We start from the raw sequence: 21,129 nt of genomic DNA on the forward strand, positions 1-21,129 counted from the left end.
GCTGCTATTGAAGAATCCTGGTCCTCCATAACACCTCATCAATGCCACAGGCTGATAGCATCCATGCCACACCGCATTGAGGCAGTAATTGAGGCAAAAGGGGCCCAAACTGAGTACATATGCATGCTTCTACTTCTCAGAGGTCCAATATTGCTCTATTTGCAGTCCTTGTTTTTCTGATTTCATTTAAAATTCTAATTTTCTGAGATGGTTAATTTGGGGGTTTCATCAGCTGCATGCCTTAATCATCACAAATATAACAAATAAAGGCTTGACATATCTCGCTTTGCATGTCATGAGTCTATCTCATATATTAGTTTCACCTTTTAAGTTGAATTACTGAAATAAATGAACTTTTCCACGATATTCTAATTTTTCGAGTTTCACCTGTATAACATTTGACTAAAATGTTAATTGTGTGTTAAATCCAGCTAAGAGAAGCTTAGGCTGGATTTCGGCGACCTGGTGCTCTTCAGATGCTGTCGGACTACAATGCCCATCGGCAGGCTGGATGGGACTGGTGGGAGTTGTAGTCAGAAAACACCTGGAGGGGCAGAGTGCTGATGGGAATTGTAGTCTGATGCCTTCACAGCTGGTGGAGATTCTGAGGGCCCAACATCCACAGCAGGAGTGCCCCCTGGTGGCACAAAGAGGGGAGACAAAGGGTTGACACAGAGTTTGCAAAGAGCATTCCTGAATTGCGATGGTTGTTGCTGCTGCTGCTGCTCCTCCTCCTCCTCCTCCTCCTCCCTTGGGTTCCATTACATAAAGTTTCCATTTCCAGAGGGCTTGTTCTCCTGCAGCAAAAACAACAAAGTCTTGTGGCACCTTAAAAACAAAGGCTTTTATTCAGGCGTCGGCTTTCGTGAACTTCGGTTTGGGTGGTGCAAAGCAGTGAGTTGCAAAAGCAGCCTGCGATTCCGTTGATTCTGCTCGATCTCTCAGCAGCTTTCAGGGCCATCAACCACAGTCTCCATCCTGGAGATACCATTGGCTATTGAACCCAGGGCCTGCGGCATGCAGAGCAGATGGTCTGCCACTGAGCCATGGCCTTCCCTTTGTGTTTCACCACCACCACCACTTTGTGGTGGTTCTGGTCCTCCTCGGCCAACTTCTCTCAAAACATGAACTCATGAACGTCCAGCAAAGCTGATTCAGTTGGAAGAATCAGGACAGAGATAAATACTTCAACAACAACAACAACAACAATTTCTTATTTATACCCCGCCCATCTGGCTGGGTTTCCCCAGCCACTTTGGGCGGCTTCCAGCAAAATATTACAATAGTCTATTAAACATTAAAAGCTTCCCTAAACAGGGCTGCCTTCAGATGTCTTCTAAAAGTCAGATATCTGTTTATTTCCTTGATATCTGGTGGGAGGGCGTTCCACAGGGCGGGCGCCACCACCGAGAAGGCCCTTTGCCTGGTTCCCTGTAACTTCACTTCTCGCAGTGAGGGAACCGTCAGAAGGCCCTCAGCGCTGGACCTCAGTCTCTGGGCAGAATGATGGGGGTGGAGACGCTCCTTCAGTTATACTGGGCCGAGGCCGTTTAGGGTTTTAAAGGTTAGCACCAACCCTTTGAATTGTGCTCGGAAATGTACTGGGAGCCAATGTAGGTCTTTCAAGACTGGTGTTATGTGGTCTTGGAGGCCGCTCCCTGTCACCAGTCTGGCTGCTGCATTCTGGATTCACTATTTTGCAGGAGGAATTCAAGCACATACCAAATAGGTTTCATAGAGTTTTCATGTAGTTAATGAATAGAACTGAGGGGAGAGAGACTTTCTGCAGGTAATGTCTTTTCCACCTGTCTTGTCCTACCCCATGGGCATAACCAGGATTTTGGTTAGGGGGCGCTTTTTTAAAAAAGCCTGGAACAAAAAAAAACAAGGTTCTATGTTGTGAACAAATAAACTCAGGTAAAGGAGCATTTGGATATATATTTAAAAGTCTCTGCAGCTCCCATTTTTTCCAGTGGGGTCTGTGCAGTAGAACTTCCCGATGGACTGTCCCCCTGTTACTTTAAGATCTAAACTGAGCGTGGAGACTTCATACCGTTCGAGTTCTCTTTCCATCTCTGCTGTTGACTCACAACACGGACAACCGGTAACAATCTCCCTCTGTGAAATGGGCACAAGACCTTCAAAGAGTGCAAGATGTTCATGTAATGAATAGCACAGGCTCCTGAGGACACCTCCGTCATGGCAACCCAGTGAAGCATGGAGAGTTGTCACCGGAAATGGATGTGATAACAGCAGGTTAGTTAATGACTTCGCCATTTGTCTCCAGGGCTGACCTGTCTACTAGGCAGCGCTGCAGGTAATTATACTTTAGACAGCTTCCTTGATTTATCAGCTACTGAATCTGCTGAAGGGTGTACAGGTTGCCCTTGCAAATTCGAGCATGGAGAGGTATGGCCTCTGATGAGCAGAATCTGTGACACATTCACTCGCAAGAACTTCCGGATTGCCTTGCTGAGTGAGACCAGGTTATCTCTCGCTTGGACTACTGCAATGCGCTCTATGTGGGGCTACATTTGAAGGTGACCGGGAAACTGCAACTAATCCAGAATGCGGCAGCTAGACTGGGGACTGGGAGCAGCCGCCGAGACCACATAACACCAGTACGTTGGTTCCCAGTACGTTGGCTCCCAGTACGTTTCCAAGCACAATTCAAAGTGTTGGTGCTGACCTTTAAAACCCTAAACAGCCTCGGTCCATTATACCTGAAGGAGCGTCTCCAGCCCCATCGTTTTGCCTGCACACTGAGGTCCAGTGCTGAGGGCCTTCTGACGGTTCCCTCCCTGCGAGAAGCCAAGTTACAGGCAACCAGGCAGAGGGCCTTCTCGGTAGTGGCACCCGCCCTGTGGAACGCCCTTCCAGCAGATGTCAAAGAGAAAAACAACTACCAGTCTTGGCGGCTGCTCCCAGTCACCAGTCTAGCTGCCTCATTCTGGATTAGTTGTAGTTTCCGTGTCACCTTCAAAGGTAGCCCCACATAGAGTGCAATGCAGTAGTCCAAGCGGGAGATAACCAGAGCATGCACCACTCTGGCGAGACAGTCTGTGGGCAGGGAGGGTCTCAGCCTACGTACCAGATGGAGCTGGTAGACAGCTGCCCTGGACACAGAATTGACCTGTGCCTCCATGGACAGCTGTGAGTCCAAAATGACTCCCAGGCTGTGCACCTGGTCCTTCTGGGGCACAGTTACCCCATTCAGGACCAGGGAGTCCCCCACACCTGCCCGCCCCCTGCCCCCCCAAAACAGTACTTCCGTCTTGTCAGGATTCACCCTCAATCTGTTAGCCGCCATCCATCCTCCAACCGCCTCCAGACATTAGCAGTGCTGAAGTGACCTTCCTCGGGACGCAAGCCTTGGCAGTGTGCCTGGAGGTCTTCAGCTGCCCAGGCGACAAGACCCCCCCCCCCCCCCGCCAGCCTTGCTAATGAGTTCCGAAGCAAAGCTCAGCAAGATGTTGTGCACCTGCTGTGGACTGAATATATTCAGCTGCAGGCTGACCTTTGGAGGAAAAAAAAAGAGGAGGACAGAATGGAGTTTCCTGGAAGAGGGCCTGGCTGGCCAGGTGCTCCTGTTCAGGGTTCCACCCTACACTGCTGCAAATTCCACTTGCACTGGGCCGGCTGGCTGAAGTCTGTCACCTGACGTTCCTCTGCTTCATTGCAACACATGGCAGAACCAGTGCCTCTCTAATCTGAGCCGCCTCCATCCCTGACGTCATCCAGGTGCACTGACCTGGTTCTCTCTTCTGCCACCTGAGTTTCGCTTCCTAGTCAGCTGATGCCCCCGCCCAGCCCAGGCTCAGCCCTGGCCGTCGCTATAAAGTCGAAGGCAGGCTGGGAGCACGGAAGCCAAGAGCAGAATTCTTGCCAGAGGCAGCAGACAGGTAAGAGCGCCGATCTGTTTTGTGTGTGGAAGGGGGAAGGGAGAGCGAAGGCATCTGTTTGGATAAAATCTACGCTCCCACCTTGGACTGTAAAACCCAGACGGCTGTTTGGAAAAGTGGCTCTGCATTTGCCACCCTGAATTTGCTTTTGTTGGGAAGCAAAAAGGGTGGTTTTACTTGCTGCTCCCCAGATTTCGCTGGACTCCAATTCCCATCCTGGTCAAAGGGCAGGGACCGAACTGTTGGGAGAGCCACTGATTCCCTGCTCCATATGCTGCTTGTGGTTGCTGTTAATTAGCCGCCAGTTAGTTAATAAGCGCTCTCTTTCCAGCATTTTGTGTTCTCCTGGACTCCCTCACCAGGGACTTTCTCCTCGCAGTCCCAGGATGTTCAGCTTTTACGAACTTCTGTTAGAAGCTGATTTCGCAAGCCTGCAAGGCGGCTGCCGATGTCCTGACCATATTTACTGAATTTCTTAAAGTTATTTTGGAGGAGAATTCTTGAGGACGAAAGAGGCTTTTGGACCTACTGTCTTTAAACCCTTTCGTGACATTTTGTTTTGTAAGATCAAGGAGTTTACACAGAAAGATATGGAAATGGTTCTCATCTTGGCAGTAATTAAGAAATGAATTAAGAAAGGAAGAATCTGCTCTAAGTGGATTGGGTGTTGATATGAGAGTCGACATTATTTGTGTATCAGAGTAGACCCACTAATACTAATAAACCTAAGTTAAAGGTAAAGGTAAAGGTACCCCTGCCCGTACGGGCCAGTCTTGCCAGACTCTGGGGTTGTGCGCCCATCTCACTCAAGAGGCCAGGGGCCAGCGCTGTCCAGAGACACTTCTGGGTCACGTGGCCAGCGTGACAAAGCTGCATCTGGCGAGCCAGAGCTGCACACGGAAACGGCGTTTACCTTCCTGCTAGAAAGCGGTCCCTATTTATCTACTTGCACCCAAGGGTGCTTTCGAACTGCTAGGTTGGCAGGCGCTGGGACCGAGCAACGGGAGCGCACCCCGCCGCGGGGATTCGAACCGCCGACCTTTCGATCGGCAAGCCTTAGGTGCTGAGGCTTTTACCCACAGCGCCACCCGTGTCCCCAAACCTAAGTTACCCATCGCCATTTTCTTCAACTCTGAGTAGGACTAGCATTGAACACTCATTGATTTTAAATTGTTCCATTTTTATAATGTGTTGGAATATTAAGCTGCAAGACTATGTACGACAACAGAAGATATTTGGAATTATTGCAGATGCGATAAATTTGTTCACATTGTATTCTTAAAGCATTATTATTGAACATTTTGAAACCTGATGATAGCTTTACTACATTTGGTTTAACATCAAGAGATCTATTTTTATTTTTATTTTTGGTAAGTTTGTTCTCAGAATAAAGGCTCAATTTTTTATTTTTAAAAAACACAGAAGGATTCCTTCAACAAAGCAATTATTCTCCTTTAATAAGTAGTTTTATTGATTTCCAATATATAACAATTACAAAAGAGAGAGAAAGGTGTAAAAACAAAATCCCAAAGCAATTCTTGTACTTAAGAAAACGAGAAAACCTTATCACAAACCAGAAGAAAAGAGTTATGTGGTTGGGAAGGAAGGTGCTGTGTAAACTGGTCATGGTACTCCTCACAGAACTCTAGCCCAACGGTTGCCATTAATTTGATTCTGAATTGATTTTAGAATGAATTGATTTTAGAATGTATTTCTATTAATTGATTGTGATTTTATGTAAACTGTGTTACTTTTACTCTTGTTAACCGCCCTGAGCCCGGCTTCGGCTGGGGAGGGCAGGATATAAATAAAATTTTATTATTATTGTTATTATAAGTTGGTCATACCATTAAGATTAGGGTAGCAAATCTTGCAATTTTATTTCATTAATATTTTCAACATCCACATGTGAACCCTGAGGACAAAGAGGGTTGATGAGGGACTCCCACTATGGCAGTGACCCCCTATGCTCCTTAAATTCCCGTAATACGTAAACCCGACACTGGATATTCCCTCTTTGCCCAGGTTGTTACAATGATGGCATTCCTGCTGGCTGGAGGGGCAGTGCTGGTGCCACCCGTGGAGAACTGCCAGGCTGCAAATCAAGTTCTTCCAAGATCTAATTTTAAAGCCGCCCACCCCTGTGGCACACATGCCAAATGGAGAAATGCAATCATTGCATTGTCCTGGAAAATCCTGTGTTTCCCTATGACTAACTTTTTATGATCCGGTGATCACTCCTGTGTGTGTTGCAAGTAACCTGTGATCCTGCCTCCCATGGCATCAATTAGCCGGGCACGATAACACCTAGCAAGTCATCATCACGGGACAATCTTTTTCAAGTGATTGAGCAACTGCATTGCGTAGTTCCCAACCGTTTTTTAGAAAATAGCTGCTGCATTAATCTGTTAAGACAATTAGATAAATGTGTTAAAGGAACTTCTAGCCAGCGACAGGTGTCACCGGGTACCTTTGGGTGAAGGGCTGGCGATAAATTTTATAATGATAATTATCCTGATTCATAGAATGGCAGTGGTTGGTTTGCTTTTAATCCTTGTGTGTGTATCCAAGTTCTTTTTAAAACCTGAGGGTCAAACTAGCTGGTGTGGATTTATTCAAATCTGATTGCATATGGCTACTCAATTAATATACAGTCATACCTCGGGTTACAACTGCTTCAGGTTGCGGACCGCCGAAACCTGGAAGTACCAGAACGGGTTACTTCCGGGTTTCAGCGGCCGCGCATGCGCAGAAGCGCTAAATTGTGCTATGCGCAGAAGCGCAACCCGCGCATGCGCAGATGCAGGTTGCGAGTGCTGCGGGTTGCGAACGCACATCCCACACGGACCACGTTCGCAACCCAAGCGTCCACTGTGTTTTTTAAATTAAAAAATCAGTGACTGTTTCCCCCACAAAGTGACAGTACCTCCCCAAAAGTAGAACATTGAGGAAACACTGATGTTCTCCTGCGTATTCAGCAACCTAGAGCTGTAGCCTCACCTTGGCATCTTCCTCTGTGTGCTTCACCCCCCAGAAAGAAGCAGCAAACATGGCGACGTTGTACCCATCTCTCGAGGACATGAAAGTGGACCACGTTCTGAAGGTAAGAGACTGGTCCTTCCCTTGGGCTTCCTGTTGCCCTTCCTTTCATTTTTCGTTTTAATTATGTGTTTTGTGTTTTGATTTTGCGTTTCTATGCTGTAAACCACCCTGAGATCCCTGGATGAAGGGTGGCATAACAAACAAAACAAGCAAACAAACAAACACACCAGGCGGACATCACTTCTGTTGCCTTTTCGCCACATCTGTCTTATTGCAGGGCAGATTCGAGGGTAAACCATACATGGAACGAGTCTGCCCCTGCAGCTTGATGGAGGTAGAAACTGTCTCTCATGCCTTGTTACGCTGCCGTTTCTACGGAGATATACCGTTGGTATTCATCACTCCTGTTATACAAAAATCTCCAAATGGGTCCGAACTTCAATGTCTAAAACTCCTGGTAGAGGACAAGCATCTAGAGATCACACTAAGGGTGGCCAAATTCTGTGCAATTGCCATAAAACTCAGGGAACAAGCTGTACTACCAAAATGAGTAAGGTTTTAAATGACCATTTTAGGTTATATTTTAATGATCAAGATTTAATATATATATATTTAACTGCCGCTATATCTGAATTGTCTCTGTTATACCCATTGCAATTCAATGTATCCCTGTTGTGTTTTATGATTTTCCTGATATTGTAAGTGAGCCGGAACTCGTCTGTGACCGTAGTAATAAAATTCACTCACGCCTTTTTGCCACCCACTGAAGACCTTCCCTTTCCAACAAGCCTTTTAAATGCAGGTCTTGACGCTGTTGTTCCTATAAACGAGATCGTTCTTAATTGCTTGTGTCTTTAATTGGCCAATTGCTTCGAGGTGTTTCCTGGGAAAGGATTCCTTTATGGAAGCATACAAACAGCACACGGGACCTTCATGCATCGGCTCAGTCCTGGTTCAAATCGCTCCTCCTGGAAAGCAGGATCTTTGGGGTCCGCTGGGGAGGAGAAGACCCTGGAGATGCCAACCTAATCACTTGCCCTTCTTGCCTCCGCAGGCCCAGGCAGACGCAGGCCCCAAGGCACCAGCCTCCATCCCTGCTCCGCTCCCTGCCCTCGTTGTGCCATCAGCTCCTCCAGCTTCTCCTGCAGAGAAGGCCGAGCCACCTAAGCCAGCAGGTAACACAATCCAGAGGTGACAAAAAGCCTTCAGTGGCACCAGAGGCTCGCAATACAAGCTTCAACAATACAAGCTTCAACAGTGCCGAGATGTCATGTAGCTTTGTGGCTTAGGGTCCTCGTATCTACGGGACCGCCTCTCCCCGCAGAGGAATCATAGAATCATAGAATCATAGAGTTGGAAGAGACCACAAGGGCCATCGAGTCCAACCCCCTGCCAAGCAGGAAACACCATCAGAGCACTCCTGACATATGGTTGTCAAGCCTCTGCTTAAAGACCTCCAAAGAAGGAGACTCCACCACACTCTTTGGCAGCAAATTCCACTGTCAAACAGCTCTTACTGTCAGGAAGTTCTTCCTAATGTTTAGGTGGAATCTTCTTTCTTGTAGTTTGGAACCATTGCTCCGTGTCCGCTTCTCTGGAGCAGCAGAAAACAACCTTTCTCCCTCCTCTATGTGACATCCTTTTATATATTTGAACATGGCTATCATATCACCCCTTAACCTCCTCTTCTCCAGGCTAAACATGCCCAGCTCCCTTAGCCGTTCCTTAAGGTCCATGAATAACCTTAAGGTCCATGAATAACCATAGTTTAGAGGTCCCTAAAGAAGTCAGACTATCCTCCACCAGGGCCAGGGCCTTTTCAGTGATGGCTCCGACCTGGTGGAATGCTCTGTCCCATGACACCAGGGCCCTGCAGGATTTAACCTCCTTGCATCAGGCCTGGAAGACAGAGCTATTCCACCTGGCCTTTAATCTGAATTCAGCCTGATCTTTTATTTCCCTTTTCTTCCCCTTTTATGAAGATCACCCACTCTGAGACCCCACAGCTAATTCTCCCCTGGCCCAAGTAGGACCAATTCAGCCAGCTAGCCCTGGAGATTATCTAATTGATTTTTAATTTTGATTGTTATTCATGTTTTTATACTGTATTTTATGCTGCTTTTATAATTAAGTGTTTTAAATTTGTTGTTAGCTGCCCTGAGCCTGGTTTTTGAGCCAGGAAGGGCGGGATATAAATAATTTTTTTTTATTATTATTATGTAGAGAGAGATTGTAGAGTTGGAGGAGGTTCAGAAAACGGGATGGACCTCTAAGAAGAACAGTTACAGTGTCTGGGAGTTTTTAGCTTGCAGAAAAGGCGAGGAAAAGAAGACATGATAGAAAGTTTACAAAATCATGTAGGGCATGGAGAAAGGGGAGAGAGGAAAGCTTTCCTTCCTCTCTCATAACGCTAGAATTCATGGGAAGCTGAACGTTGGAAGATTCAGGTCTGATAAAAGAAACTCACACCGCACAGAATCGAACTATGGACCTCACTCCCACAGGAGGCGGTGATTAGACGGAGGGCTAGCCCTTATTGTCAACATGTGCAAACACATCATGAGATCTAGAGACTTGATTTTTGTGTTTTGTTTTGCATTCTCCGCAGCTGACACACGAGAAAACGCGCAGAGTGCATTATTGTGCAGCTTACGCTCTGAATTCACTTCTCCCTCTCTCTTTCCTCTCCAGCCCTGCCAGTTTTGTACCCGAACCTCACGGACTTAAATGATTACATGGGCCTCTCCCTCTCCAGTGAGGAGGTCCAAAAGAATCTGGGACTTGCCCCGGCAGGCGGAAACGTAAGCATTTCTGAGGGTCATCTGCAACAGCTTTTCATCTGTCGGTTGCATTTGCAGAATCCCTGTGTGCAGGGGCATTCTGCCAGGACCTGCCTATCTCTAACTCTTGGATAAATCTGCCGTCCAGCGCGTTTCCCCTGGGCCAAACTCTGTGGAAAACGACCTAGGCAGAGGTGCAGAGTCGCAGCGATTGCCTTCCGTGTGAGAAGAAGAAGTAAAAAGTCCAGAGACTGTTTCTTCTATCTCTAAAAGTGTTTATTTACAGCCATAAATCAGTCCACAAAAACCATCACAACTTGGAGACATTCTCTCAGTGCCGGAGCACAAAAGACACGCTCTGTGTATCTCAGCGTCTCAGCCTAAACTGAAAGTACCGTATTTTTTGCTCTATAAGGCTCACTTTTTCCCTCCTAAAAAGTAAGGGGAAATGTGTGTGCGTCTTATGGAGCGAATGCAGGCTGCGCAGCTATCCCAGAAGCCAGAACAGCAAGAGGGATCGCTGCTTTCACTGCGCAGTGATCCCTCTTGCTGTTCTGGCTTCTGAGATTCAGAATATTTTTTTTCTTGTTTTCCTCCTCCAAAAACTAGGTGCATCTTGTGGTCTGGTGCGTCTTATAGAGCGAAAAATACGGTAACTCACAGACAAAGAACTGTGATGCACAGCTTCACGTGGTAGCTCCTCCCAGATACAGGACACCACTGGAGGTTAACCCTATAACCACCATACTCCACACTAACTCTGGGGTGGAGAACCTTCTCCACCAAAGGCCACATCCCCCTCTGTGTAACCTTGGCAGGGCCACATGCCAAGGGTGGGTGGGAACAGAGTCAAAAGTGAGTGGAGCAATGAATGGGAATCATAGCAGTGTTGCATAGTGGTTAGAGTGTTGGCCTAGGACCAGGGAGACCTGGGTTCAAATCCCTGCTCCGTCCCGAAACTCATTGGGTGACCTTTAACGGTGGCCTCAGATCCTGGTGGTTCCTTGATTTCCCACCATGACATTATCTTGCTGAGTCAGTCGGAGGAAGATAGAAAGCTGCCTTCTGCTGAGTCTGGACCGCTGGTCCACTTAGCTCAGTATTGTCTACTCCAGTGTTTCCCAACCTTGGGTCTCCAGCTGTTTTTGGACTACAACTCCCATCATACTTAGCGAGCAAGACCAGTGGTTAGGGATGATGGGAAGTGTAGTCCAAAAACAGCTAGAGACCAAAGGTTGGGAAACACTGGTCTACTTGGACTCGCAGCAGCTCTCCAGGTTTTCAGAGATCCCCAACCCTATGGGGAGATGCTGGGAATTAAACAAGGGCCTTTCTGCATGCAAAGCGGGTGCTCTAACCACTGAGCCATGCTGCTTTTCTAGGAATGCAAATTTGTACAGTGACCCAGTGAACTAGGATAGCCAGGTCAGGAGCATTGCAGACCTTGAGATTTCAGTGACCTAGAAGTGACCTTTGGTGATTCTCCTTCTGTGCTACCTCCCACCGCTGAGCCTTGGAGATGGAGGTTAATTGGGAGATGGGAGGAGGATAGACGCCCGAGCTAAAGCTTGCAGGCTTCACGCATTGAATGGATATTCAAGCCCTCTGTCTGCCACCAGGAGGCAGGCCGGCCAACCTGGAGATTTCAGGATAGCCCTGGACTTCAGGAAACTTTATCAGGAATGTCCCTACCACATAGGACAGGCTTCCTCAACTTCGGCCCTCCAGATGTTTTTTTGGCCTACAACTCCCATGATCCCTAGCTAGCAGGACCAGTGGTCAGGGATGATGGGAATTGTAGTCTCAAAACATAATGTGGAGAATGAACCAGCCGCATTATCCAGTGTGTGTGTGTGTGTGAAAATTAAATTGACTGTTCCACAACTTGGGTTCTTTGGCAGGCTGTGACCTCAGCGCCCACCGCATCGGGCTTGGTGGTTGCCCCCGTGACAGGAAGTGACCTGGGGATTCGTCGGGCGGAGATCAAGCCCGGCTTGCGGGAGGTTCACCTCTGCAAGGACGAGCGCGGGAAGACGGGACTGAAGCTGAGGAACATTGATAAGGTGAGTTCTGAGGTTAGGACTTTCTGAGGCAGGAAGAGCCAGAGAGTGCTACTGGATGAAGCCGAAGGCCCATCTAATCCAGCCTTGCGGTTTTTACAGTGGCCGTGTCTGGGTCAGCGTTCTTTGTTGTTGTTTAGTCATGTCTGCCTCTTCGTGACCCCCTGGACCAGAGCACGCCAGGCCCTCCTGTCTTCCACTGCCTCCCGCAGTTTGGTCCAACTCATGCTGGTAGCTTCAAGAACACTGTCCCACCATCTTGTCCTCTGTTGTCCCCTTCTCCTTGCACCCTCCATCTTTCCCAACATCAGGGTCTTTTCCAGGGAGTCTTCTCTTCTCATGAGGTGGCCAAGACTGCCTTGGGTGTGGGACTGGCTTCCCCGAAATCCCATCTCACCTGCTGCTCAGGGATGCCTTCCTCTGGGCTCTAGGCGGACGTGGCTCTTTCCTTGCTGGTCTCGTTTTAGAAATCAAGTATGTCGGTTTTCACCAGCCCAGTGTCTTCTGCAGGGCTTGTTTGTGCAGCTGGTCAAGGCCAACTCCCCGGCTTCTCTGGTGGGCCTGCGCTTTGGAGATCAGATCCTGCAGATCGACGGGAAGGATTGCGCAGGCTGGAACACGGACAAGGCTAAGCGGGCGCTGAAGAAAGCCTCTCCGGAGAAAATCGTCATGGTGGTCCGGGACAGGTGAGGAGCAGGAAGTGGCTGTGGTTATCTGAGTCGTTTTATCACCCCGAAGGGCTCCCTTTCCTAAGAACCATAGAAATGCCTGCAATATTAAGGATGCTCATAAAATTCAAGTTGCAGGCGCTTCTCCTCTGCTTGCCTTTTCAGGAATACCATACTTTTCCATCCATAAGATGAGGATTTTTAATTAAAAATTAGCTTTAAAATTATCCCTTGTCTTATACATGGGTAGGGACGCGGGTGGCGCTGTGGGTTAAACCACAGAACCTAGGACTTGCTGATCAGAAGGTCGGCAGTTTGAATCCCCATGATGGGGTGAGCTCCATTGCTTGGTCCCTGCTCCTGCCAACCTAGCAGTTCGAAAGCACATCAGAGTGCAAGTAGATAAATAGGTACCGCTCCAGCGGGAAGGTAAACGGCATTTCCGTGTGCTGCTCTGGTTCGCTAGAAGCAGCTTAGTCATGCTGGCCACATGACCCAGAAGCTGTACGTTGGCTCCCTTGGCCAATAAAGCAAGATGAGCGCCGCAACCCCAGAGTCGGCCATGACTGGACCTAATGGTCAGGGGTCCCTTTAACTTTACCTTATACATGGGTAGTGCAGAGATGGGATGGGCGATTGGTCGCAGCGGCAAGTGGGAGATTCTCAGCGGCGATATTGTGGGTGATTGGTGGCTGTGAGAAGGGCTGCAGGTGATTGGCTGCCGCTACGGCAATGTCTTCAGCAACATGTGCAATTGTCAATGGCGGGTGAGTGGTTTTCGGCAATCAATGACTCTGGGCAATCCTCCCCATTTTCTTGATTTGGAGTTCCCAAAAATAGGGGGGAAATAAGTTAATGAAAAATAAGTTATTGAAATTTTGTGTGTTTTTAAGTTTTTTCTGTTTTGTATTTTTGTTATATTTTTCTTTTTTCTTTTTGATTTTCTTTTTATTGTATTAATATTGAAAACTTTAATAAATATCTTATAAAAAAAATTAACATTATAATCTTTGCTCGCTAGGCCTTTCCAGCGCACGGTGACAATGCACAAGGACAGCATGGGCCACGTGGGCTTCATTGTCAAAAGGGGTCAAGTCAACTCGCTGGCCAAAGGCAGCTCTGCGGCTCGGAACGGGCTCCTCATCAACCATTACATCTGTGAAGTGAACGGGCAGAATGTCATTGGCCTGAGGGTAAGGACTCTCGTGTGAAAGGGGCAGTGGAGCAAAGGACGCTGCGGAGAGCTCTGTGGAGCCACAGAAATTTCGGGCTGCGTTCAAATCCTTAAAAGCTGGAAACTTGCTTTTAAAAAACCAAAACAACTCAATCAAAAGATCCAAGCTGTCTTCTGCACCCAGTCCCCAAATCCAGATGCAGCCATGCCCATTTCTCTCAGTGCTCTACTGTGACTGCGTCAATATTATTACGTTTATTTGCAAGTCCTCTGTTATGCGCAGCATCTAGCATTCTTTGGGCACCTATACAAGTCCACACCTTCTGCCTGGTTTTGTTTGGAATGGATGGGTTAGAGGAGGGTTTGGAGGAGAGATTTCAAGAGCAGGGAGAAAGTGTTGGCTGGCATAAAATACCATATTTTTTCCCCCTCCTAAAAAGTAAGGGGAAATGTGTGTGCGTCTTGTGGAGCGAATGCAGGCTGTGCAGCTATCCCAGAAGCCAGAACAGCAAGAGGGATTGCTGCTTTCACTGCGCAGCGATCCCTCTTGCTGTTCTGGCTTCTGAGATTCAGAATTTCTTCCCCCTTGTTTTCCTCCTCCAAAAACTAGGTGCGTCTTGTGGTCTGGTGCGTCTTATAGAGCGAAAAATATGGTGGTTCTTTTCTGGGGGGTGTCCAGGCATGTGGGTCAGCGAGAAAGAGGGGTCCATTTAGGGTAAGCAAAGGAAATCTCTGGCACGGGTTCGAGTCTGCCTCACAAAGCTTTCCACACCCGAGCCACACTTAGAGCAGAGCTTTCCAAACTTTTCACGTTGGTGGCGCACTTTTGAGACATGCATCATTTGCGACACAGTCATTCAGTTTTGCATCATTTCATGACACAGTCATTCAGTTTTACTATCAAACTGGAGGTTAAACTAACCCCTTTCCAGCCCCAGGAAAAGCGCAGGGAGAATTTGTGCGGTGTAGCTACACACTGCAGCCGACACACTAACGTGTCATGACACACAGTTTGGAAAGCTCTGACGTGGGGTGTGCTGCCAATTCTTCCCTTTGACGTTGGGTCGCCCGACATCATGGTGACATCGGGTGATTGACAGGTGGGCAGGTTGAGCCTGCCTGATTGTCAGAAGTGGCCTCTGGGAGTTCATGGGGAGAGAGAGAGAGATGGGAATCTGGCCCACCAGCTAGATCCTGTCCCCCCCCTCCCGATTTGAGGTACTTGGGGACATTCTGGACGGGCAAGGCTTAGTGGAGTTTGGGTGGCACAGGACAGAACATACTGGGCTATGAGGGGAGAAAGGTAAAAGGGGGGGCAAGCATGGATAGCTCAGTGGGTAGAGCGTGAGACTCTGACTCTCAGGGTTGTGGGTTCAATCACCACGTTGGGCCAAAAAGATTCCTGCATTGCAGGGGGTTGGACTAGATGACCCTCGTGGCCCTTCCCAACTTTCCAATTCTACGATCCAAGATCCTCCTTCAGATAGTGTTGGGATCTCCTAGCTTTGCTCTCTTTCCCCCAGGCAGCTGTCAGGGGACCCAGACAACAGGGGGGCACAAGAAAAAATGTCGTTTTTTAATGGGTACAGGAAGGGGGGGGGACTCAGTAAAGTGGCACCTCGACCCATCTTTGTTTTTTGTTTTTTTCAATTTTTTCAATTGATTTTCCAAAAAAAAATTAAACAAACATACATCTTAATTGTACTTAATCCAATCTTAGTAACATTGTTAAGTGACTTCCTCAAATCCCCCTGGCTGAATTTCAGTGTATATCATTGTAACAGTTTTCCAAAACCAATTTTCTCATAAAATTCACTTAATCACTTAACATCTTTCTTTCTTTTCATTTTAACTTTAAACATGTTATTCTCTAACATTACATATTTAAATCCTAAGCCTATCTGGTATTTGCAAGTTTTTCCAGTTAAGTTATCTTAGCATATTCTTTAAATTTCATCCATTCTTTCTGGTACTCCTCCTCCTTCTGGTCGGGGACTCTTCCAGTCAGGTCGGCTAGCTCTGAAAAGTCCATCATCTTCATCTGTCATTCCTCCACTGTTGGGACTTCTTGTGTTTTCCGATTCTTAGCTAACAAAATTCTAGCTGCAGTTGTGGCATACAAAAACAGTCTAACATCTTTCTTGGGCAATTCCAAACCTGTTATTCCATCTTTGAGCAACCTTCTTCTTGAACTCTTCCTTCTCAAGGACAAGGAGATCACAGAGGTCCTCACCAACGCCGGCAACATCATCACTCTGACCATTGTCCCTGCCGTGATCTACGAACACATGGTCAAAAAGTGAGTAGCCATGGGTTGGGGGTGGTGGTGGTGAGCAGAACGGCTAAGTGAGCGAGCTGAGAAATGGCCACCCAATCCGTAGCTCACCCCAGCTGGGAACTCGCTGCCACAGAGATGAAGAACCTGTGGCTTTAGATTTTGAGAACATCAGAAGGGTTTGCTGGACCAGACCCATCAAGTCCAGGATCCTGTTCTCACAGTGGCCAGCCCAATACCTTTGGGAAACTAGGAAGCAGGACATGGGCACAAGAGCATCTCCTGTGGTTTTCCAGGCACTGGCATTCAGAAGCGTTGCTGCCTCTGTCTATGGAGTCTGAGCCAAGCCATAATGGCCAGTAGCAACTGATAGCCCTCTCCCCCTCCATGAACTTGCCCAACCCTCTTTTAAAGCCATCCAAGTTGATGGCTTCTTCCTGTGGGTGGGAGTTCCATAGTCTAATCATGCACCACATGAAGTATTGCTTTATCTGCTCTGAATGTTCCGGGACATTGTTGGAGTCCAAGCTTCCATCATCTCTGAATGTTGGCCACCATGGCTGGGGTTTGATGTGAGTTGGAGTCCAGCAACCTCCAGGGGGCCACAGATTCCCCCAGTCCTGTGCTAGACAAGTCACATAAGCTCCCAGTCTCTGTTGTCTACCTTGAACATAAATATAAGAACACAAGGAGAGCCCAGACCAAGGGTCAATGTAGTCCAGCATTCTGTTCCCAACAGCAGTCAGCCAGAGGCCTTTGGAAAGTTCAGAAGCAGGGCCTGAAGGCAACACTCATCCATTTTTGACCCTTAGCAAATGGCATTCCGAGATAGACTGCCTCTGAAACTGGAGGCTCCATTTATATAGAATGGCTGAAGGGCCTAACTACCATGAATTTGTCTGTTCTTCTTTAAAGTGTCACCTAAGTCAGGGACGCTGGTGGCGCTGTGGGTTAAACCACAGAGCCTAGGACTTGCCGATCAGAAGGTTGGCAGTTCGAATCCCTGCGACGGGGTGAGCTCCTGTTGCTCGGTCCCTGCTCCTGCCAACCTAGCAGTTTGAAAGCACATCAAAGTGCAAGTCGATAAATAGGTACTGCTCCAGCGGGAAGGTAAATGGTGTTTCCGTGCGCTGCTCTAGTTCGCCAGAAGCGGCTTAGTCATGCTGGCCACATGACCCGGAAGTTGTATGCCGGCTCCCTTGGCCAATAAAGCGAGATGAGTGGTGCAGCCCCAGAGTTGTCCGCGACTGGACCTAATGGTCAGGGGTCCCTTTACCTTTTAAGGTAATGGCAGGCACCATATCAGTGGCAGGAAGCAATGCAATCTAATAATGTGTTATGAAAAATAATACTTCCTTCTGGCTCTCCCATCGCTAGTCAATTTAACTAAGTGACTTTAACTTCTAGTATTCCTCGGGTGGGAGAGGAGGAAAAAACTTTTGTGGCCTTAGCTGTAAAACTGAATTTTGCAGAGTATTTTGACCCCTTTTAAAGGGCTTTTGCGACACTCAGGCTGATTCCTGTTCCTTCTGTCTCCTTAGGCTTTCGAGTGGGCTGGCAAAATCTTCCATGGACCGCTCAGTTCCTGATGTTTAAAATTGCTCAAGACTTTCCACTGCCTCTCTCTTCCGGGATGAAATACACCACAGATGACTCCTCCAAAACCCTTTCAGTCTTGTTGGAGAATACTCAGAGAAGCAGAAAGATCAATCAATTCCTTGAAGCTTTCAGCTATTCCTTAAGGACTGTGAGGTCTCCAGAGATTTGATGGGGACATAGTTGAGTTTATTGCATTCCTGGGTGATTCTTATCTCCATGAGGAAGTGAAGCAGCCGATTCTCCGATCTTCATAGCTTAAATGTAAACCGAAGAAACCCAACCTGCCCTTCTGCTGCCTATTCAGACAACCCAATCAGACCTGGGTGCCTCCTATTTAGCAGAATAGCCAGCCTCGGGCTTGCATAGCTTTAACACCAGAACCACTGTGGTCCAGCAATGTGTTCCAAATTTACAAAGCAAACAGCCTGACTCTCTTAGGGAAACACTAGCCTGTGTTAAGTGATGCCAATGGTGCGCTCTTGTTTAAGCACATTGGACATGATTGCAGGGCCACCTCGATCGGTGCCAGAATGAAAGAGTGCCTGCATTGAATGCCATGTCAGAAAGAGAGCAGGGATATAAATGCACTAAAGTCATTCCTTTGCAGGGATTTGAGCATGTACTGGAAATTAAGGTTTGCACAATTAAAGTAGATTAAAGTGCTCTGCTGCAACAAATCTACTTAAGAAAGGACTGGTTGTGATTAACAGAGCGATGGGGCAATGCACTGAAAAAAGTGTGAGATGAATTGGTGATCAATGGGAAGATGTATCCACACCCTGCAAGCAAACCAGGATGAATGATTGTTGTTGTACAGCTTCCCTGCAGTCAAAGCTAACATACTTTGGATGAATCCTAGGAGTTAGCAGGCCAGAACCTGGCCAGTGGTCCACCGGTGGATTGCAGTCTTACCTTCCACCCTTCCTTTCTGAGTCTTGGCTGTGTACAGAAGGAGGGTTTGCTACTTCCAAGTGCTCCTGTGCTTTTTGCTGCATGTTTGCTGCAGGATATTGAGCAATGATAGCTGCTCATGGGCATAGCTGTCAACTTACAGATTTGAAAATAAGGGACCAGCAGCTTCAAAAATAAGGGATCAGCAGCCAAAAAAAGGGATTTTGCTTAGCTTATACAGACATCTGCCACTGATGGAGCCATGTTGCTTTTGCTGCCACTGACTGTGTTTTGCAGGGGGTTGGACTAGATGATCCTAAGGGTCTACATTTCCAACCAAAGAAGAGGGGCAGACAAAACTGATGAACGACGTCAAAGCTTACAGGCAGAATTAGAAACCAGGAAGAGGACCTCTTTAATAAAGCATGGGGAACGTTTATAATTTATATGAAAAGCTATTGTAAAGAGTTGCATACATTGGTCGGATTGACAGAAAACTTGTAGTAAAAATTTGAACAATGGATGGACAAATGATTTATAAAAATATAGTTATGAAAGGGATCCAAAGGGGGAAATCACTACATTAAGATGCTGCACTGGTTGGAGGGTATGCTAAGCAGTACATCGGGGCTGCTGTCGTCCTGGCGCCAGGAGTTCCATTGGCCCTTCCCCGCTCAAGAGAGAGAGAGGGAGGGAGGGAGGGAGGGAGAGAGACTCTCGCCCACGCCACCCCCAAGGTGATTGTGGTGCCGCGGCGGCCGCAGAAGCACCACCCTTGTGCGTCCCTCCCCATCCCCTCCTCTTCCTCCTCTCTCAGGCTGCCTCCTCAGCCGCTGCTGCCACCGCCTCCAGCTTCCCCTGGCAGTGCCCGCCACCACCAGTCTCCTCATGACGCACCTCTGAGGAGGAAAAGGGAGAGACCGAGACGCGGCAGCTTGTGCGCACACTGTCTCGAGGTGGAGGACCCCAAGACGCTGCTTCTCGCCCGAGCCGGGCGAGCATGAAACCCGGGAAATTTAAGGGACATCATCAGTAAGGGACAGCAGGGGGACACGGTGCTGGGATAAGGGAGTTTCCCACCAAATAAGGGACGGTTGACAGCTATGCTCATGGGGCAACTTGGCCCTTGGTTTGGTTCTGCTGCCCCTCTGCAGAGGAAGCCAGTGTGGAAGCGAAGTCTGCCTCCTTCTCCCCCTCCCGGTTTCAGCCTAGACCAATCATGGAAAGCAAGACGCCTTTGGAGACCGAAACGACATTTTATTACAGCCACCAAACAGACGAAGGTTACAGGACAGTGGAAATCAAAACCCAAGAAGAGTATACAGCTTTTAAGTTCTGTATTTAAAAATATATTATATAGATTTTTTTCTTCTCTTTCAAATATAGTCATACATTTATTTCTCTGCAGAGCTTTGGATAGTCTAACAGATGTGTACACATATCCACAAGTACATCACATGGGCGGCTTTCCTCGTAGCGCACCACCAGCCATGTTTGCCACCCTTTCACCAAAATCCACTCTTTCGCGCTCTCCTTCCCTACCCAAATACTTCACTTTACAGTTAAAACAGAGGCAAAACCTGCCTCCCACTGGCTAGCTCATTTGGAAAATCTGCCTTCTATGTTTCCCCTAACCCTTGCCCCTTTCTGTCACCCAAGCAAACCGAGGGTTATCATAGATTCCGGTGTCTAAGACGACTTTTTAACCCCGGAAAAGAGGTTAAAAAGTTGGGGGTCATCTTATACGCCGGGTACTACCTCCGAGGCAGCAGCGGACGGCGGGCTTCGCGTCGCGCTGGGCGGCTTTCTCCTGCCCAGCATATAAGGCTGGGCTTATAAGACGAAACCCCAAATTGGCACTGCCAATTTGGGGGGTTGTCTTATACGCCCAGTCGCCTAATATGCTGGAATCTACGGTATTCAACCTACCCTCGACTCTTTCAAATCCTTGCGGCAGCTGAATCACATGGGCTGTTTGTTTGGCACAGGCACAGACACAGATGCTGCGGCCGCCATGCTCAACTGGCTTCAGGAGGCTCGTGAAACTCTGGGCCTGGGCTTGCGACACACGGCACGCCCAACCTGTTTGCCCTTGCTGCTACGTCGTGAGCCTGAAGGGGAAAGAAGCACAGGCCGACTGAGCGGCTCGTGAAGGCACCCCGGTCACAAATGCGAGCCTTCTGGTCAGGGCAGCTGAAGACCTGGGGCGCAAACTGTGACACTGGCACTAAGCGGGGTGGGATGGGACCATGTGCTTGCTAGCATTGGCTCTGCATGCAACAGAGTCCCCATTAAATCCAAACGTAAGCCCAGCTCTTGTACCTTCAATTGCACAAAACACATGAAATACCGTGAAAATATCTTAAACGAGAAGTAATCGGCTAGAAATATTATCTTGCAGAAATCAACTAAATAATAAAAATTAAAAAAAACTTAAGGGAAAACCTAAAATAGAACAAAGCCTTAACGGGATGCCGACTACAAACCTCGTTTCACTGAAGTATTCCGTTTCCTCAGAAGGAAATAGAAAAATGTAAACTTTAAATGACCAAAATATTCAAACAAGGGTTGAATCCTAAAAATTCTGACGTATTATAATCCTTGCTCAACCTAGGTAAAGCAAAACGCAGTAATAAAGGATTGAAGACTCAAAAGTAGAGTTTCTAATACGGAATTTACAAAAAAGGTTTGAAAACCTAAATAGCAAGTTTTAAAGCCCAACTTGAAGAAGGCAAAGC

General features: G+C 47.7%; 1 protein-coding gene across 3 annotated transcripts; it reads left to right on the plus strand.

The window, feature by feature from the left end:
- Positions 1-3,573: 3,573 nt before the first annotated feature.
- On the plus strand, positions 3,574-19,788 carry SDCBP2 (syndecan binding protein 2). Of its 3 annotated transcripts, none has more exons than XM_083744663.1 (9): positions 3,574-3,902; positions 6,937-7,005; positions 7,999-8,119; positions 9,636-9,745; positions 11,626-11,787; positions 12,295-12,470; positions 13,474-13,645; positions 15,834-15,925; positions 17,443-19,788. In XM_083744663.1, the coding sequence occupies exons 2-9, from the start codon at positions 6,952-6,954 to the stop codon at positions 17,495-17,497; spliced, it is 942 nt and encodes a 313-aa protein (XP_083600789.1). In that variant the 5' UTR covers positions 3,574-3,902; positions 6,937-6,951; the 3' UTR covers positions 17,498-19,788. The 3 variants fall into 3 exon arrangements, with proteins under 3 accessions (XP_083600789.1, XP_083600788.1, XP_083600787.1); XM_083744662.1 differs by having other exon boundaries at positions 3,575-3,902; positions 6,881-7,005; XM_083744661.1 differs by lacking the exon at positions 3,574-3,902 and having other exon boundaries at positions 6,750-7,005.
- The last annotated feature ends 1,341 nt before the right edge of the window (positions 19,789-21,129 follow it).

The sequence above is a fragment of the Podarcis gaigeae genome, assembly GCF_964106915.1.
Source record: "Podarcis gaigeae genome assembly, chromosome: 6".
In the NCBI taxonomy this organism is placed as follows: domain Eukaryota; kingdom Metazoa; phylum Chordata; class Lepidosauria; order Squamata; family Lacertidae; genus Podarcis; species Podarcis gaigeae.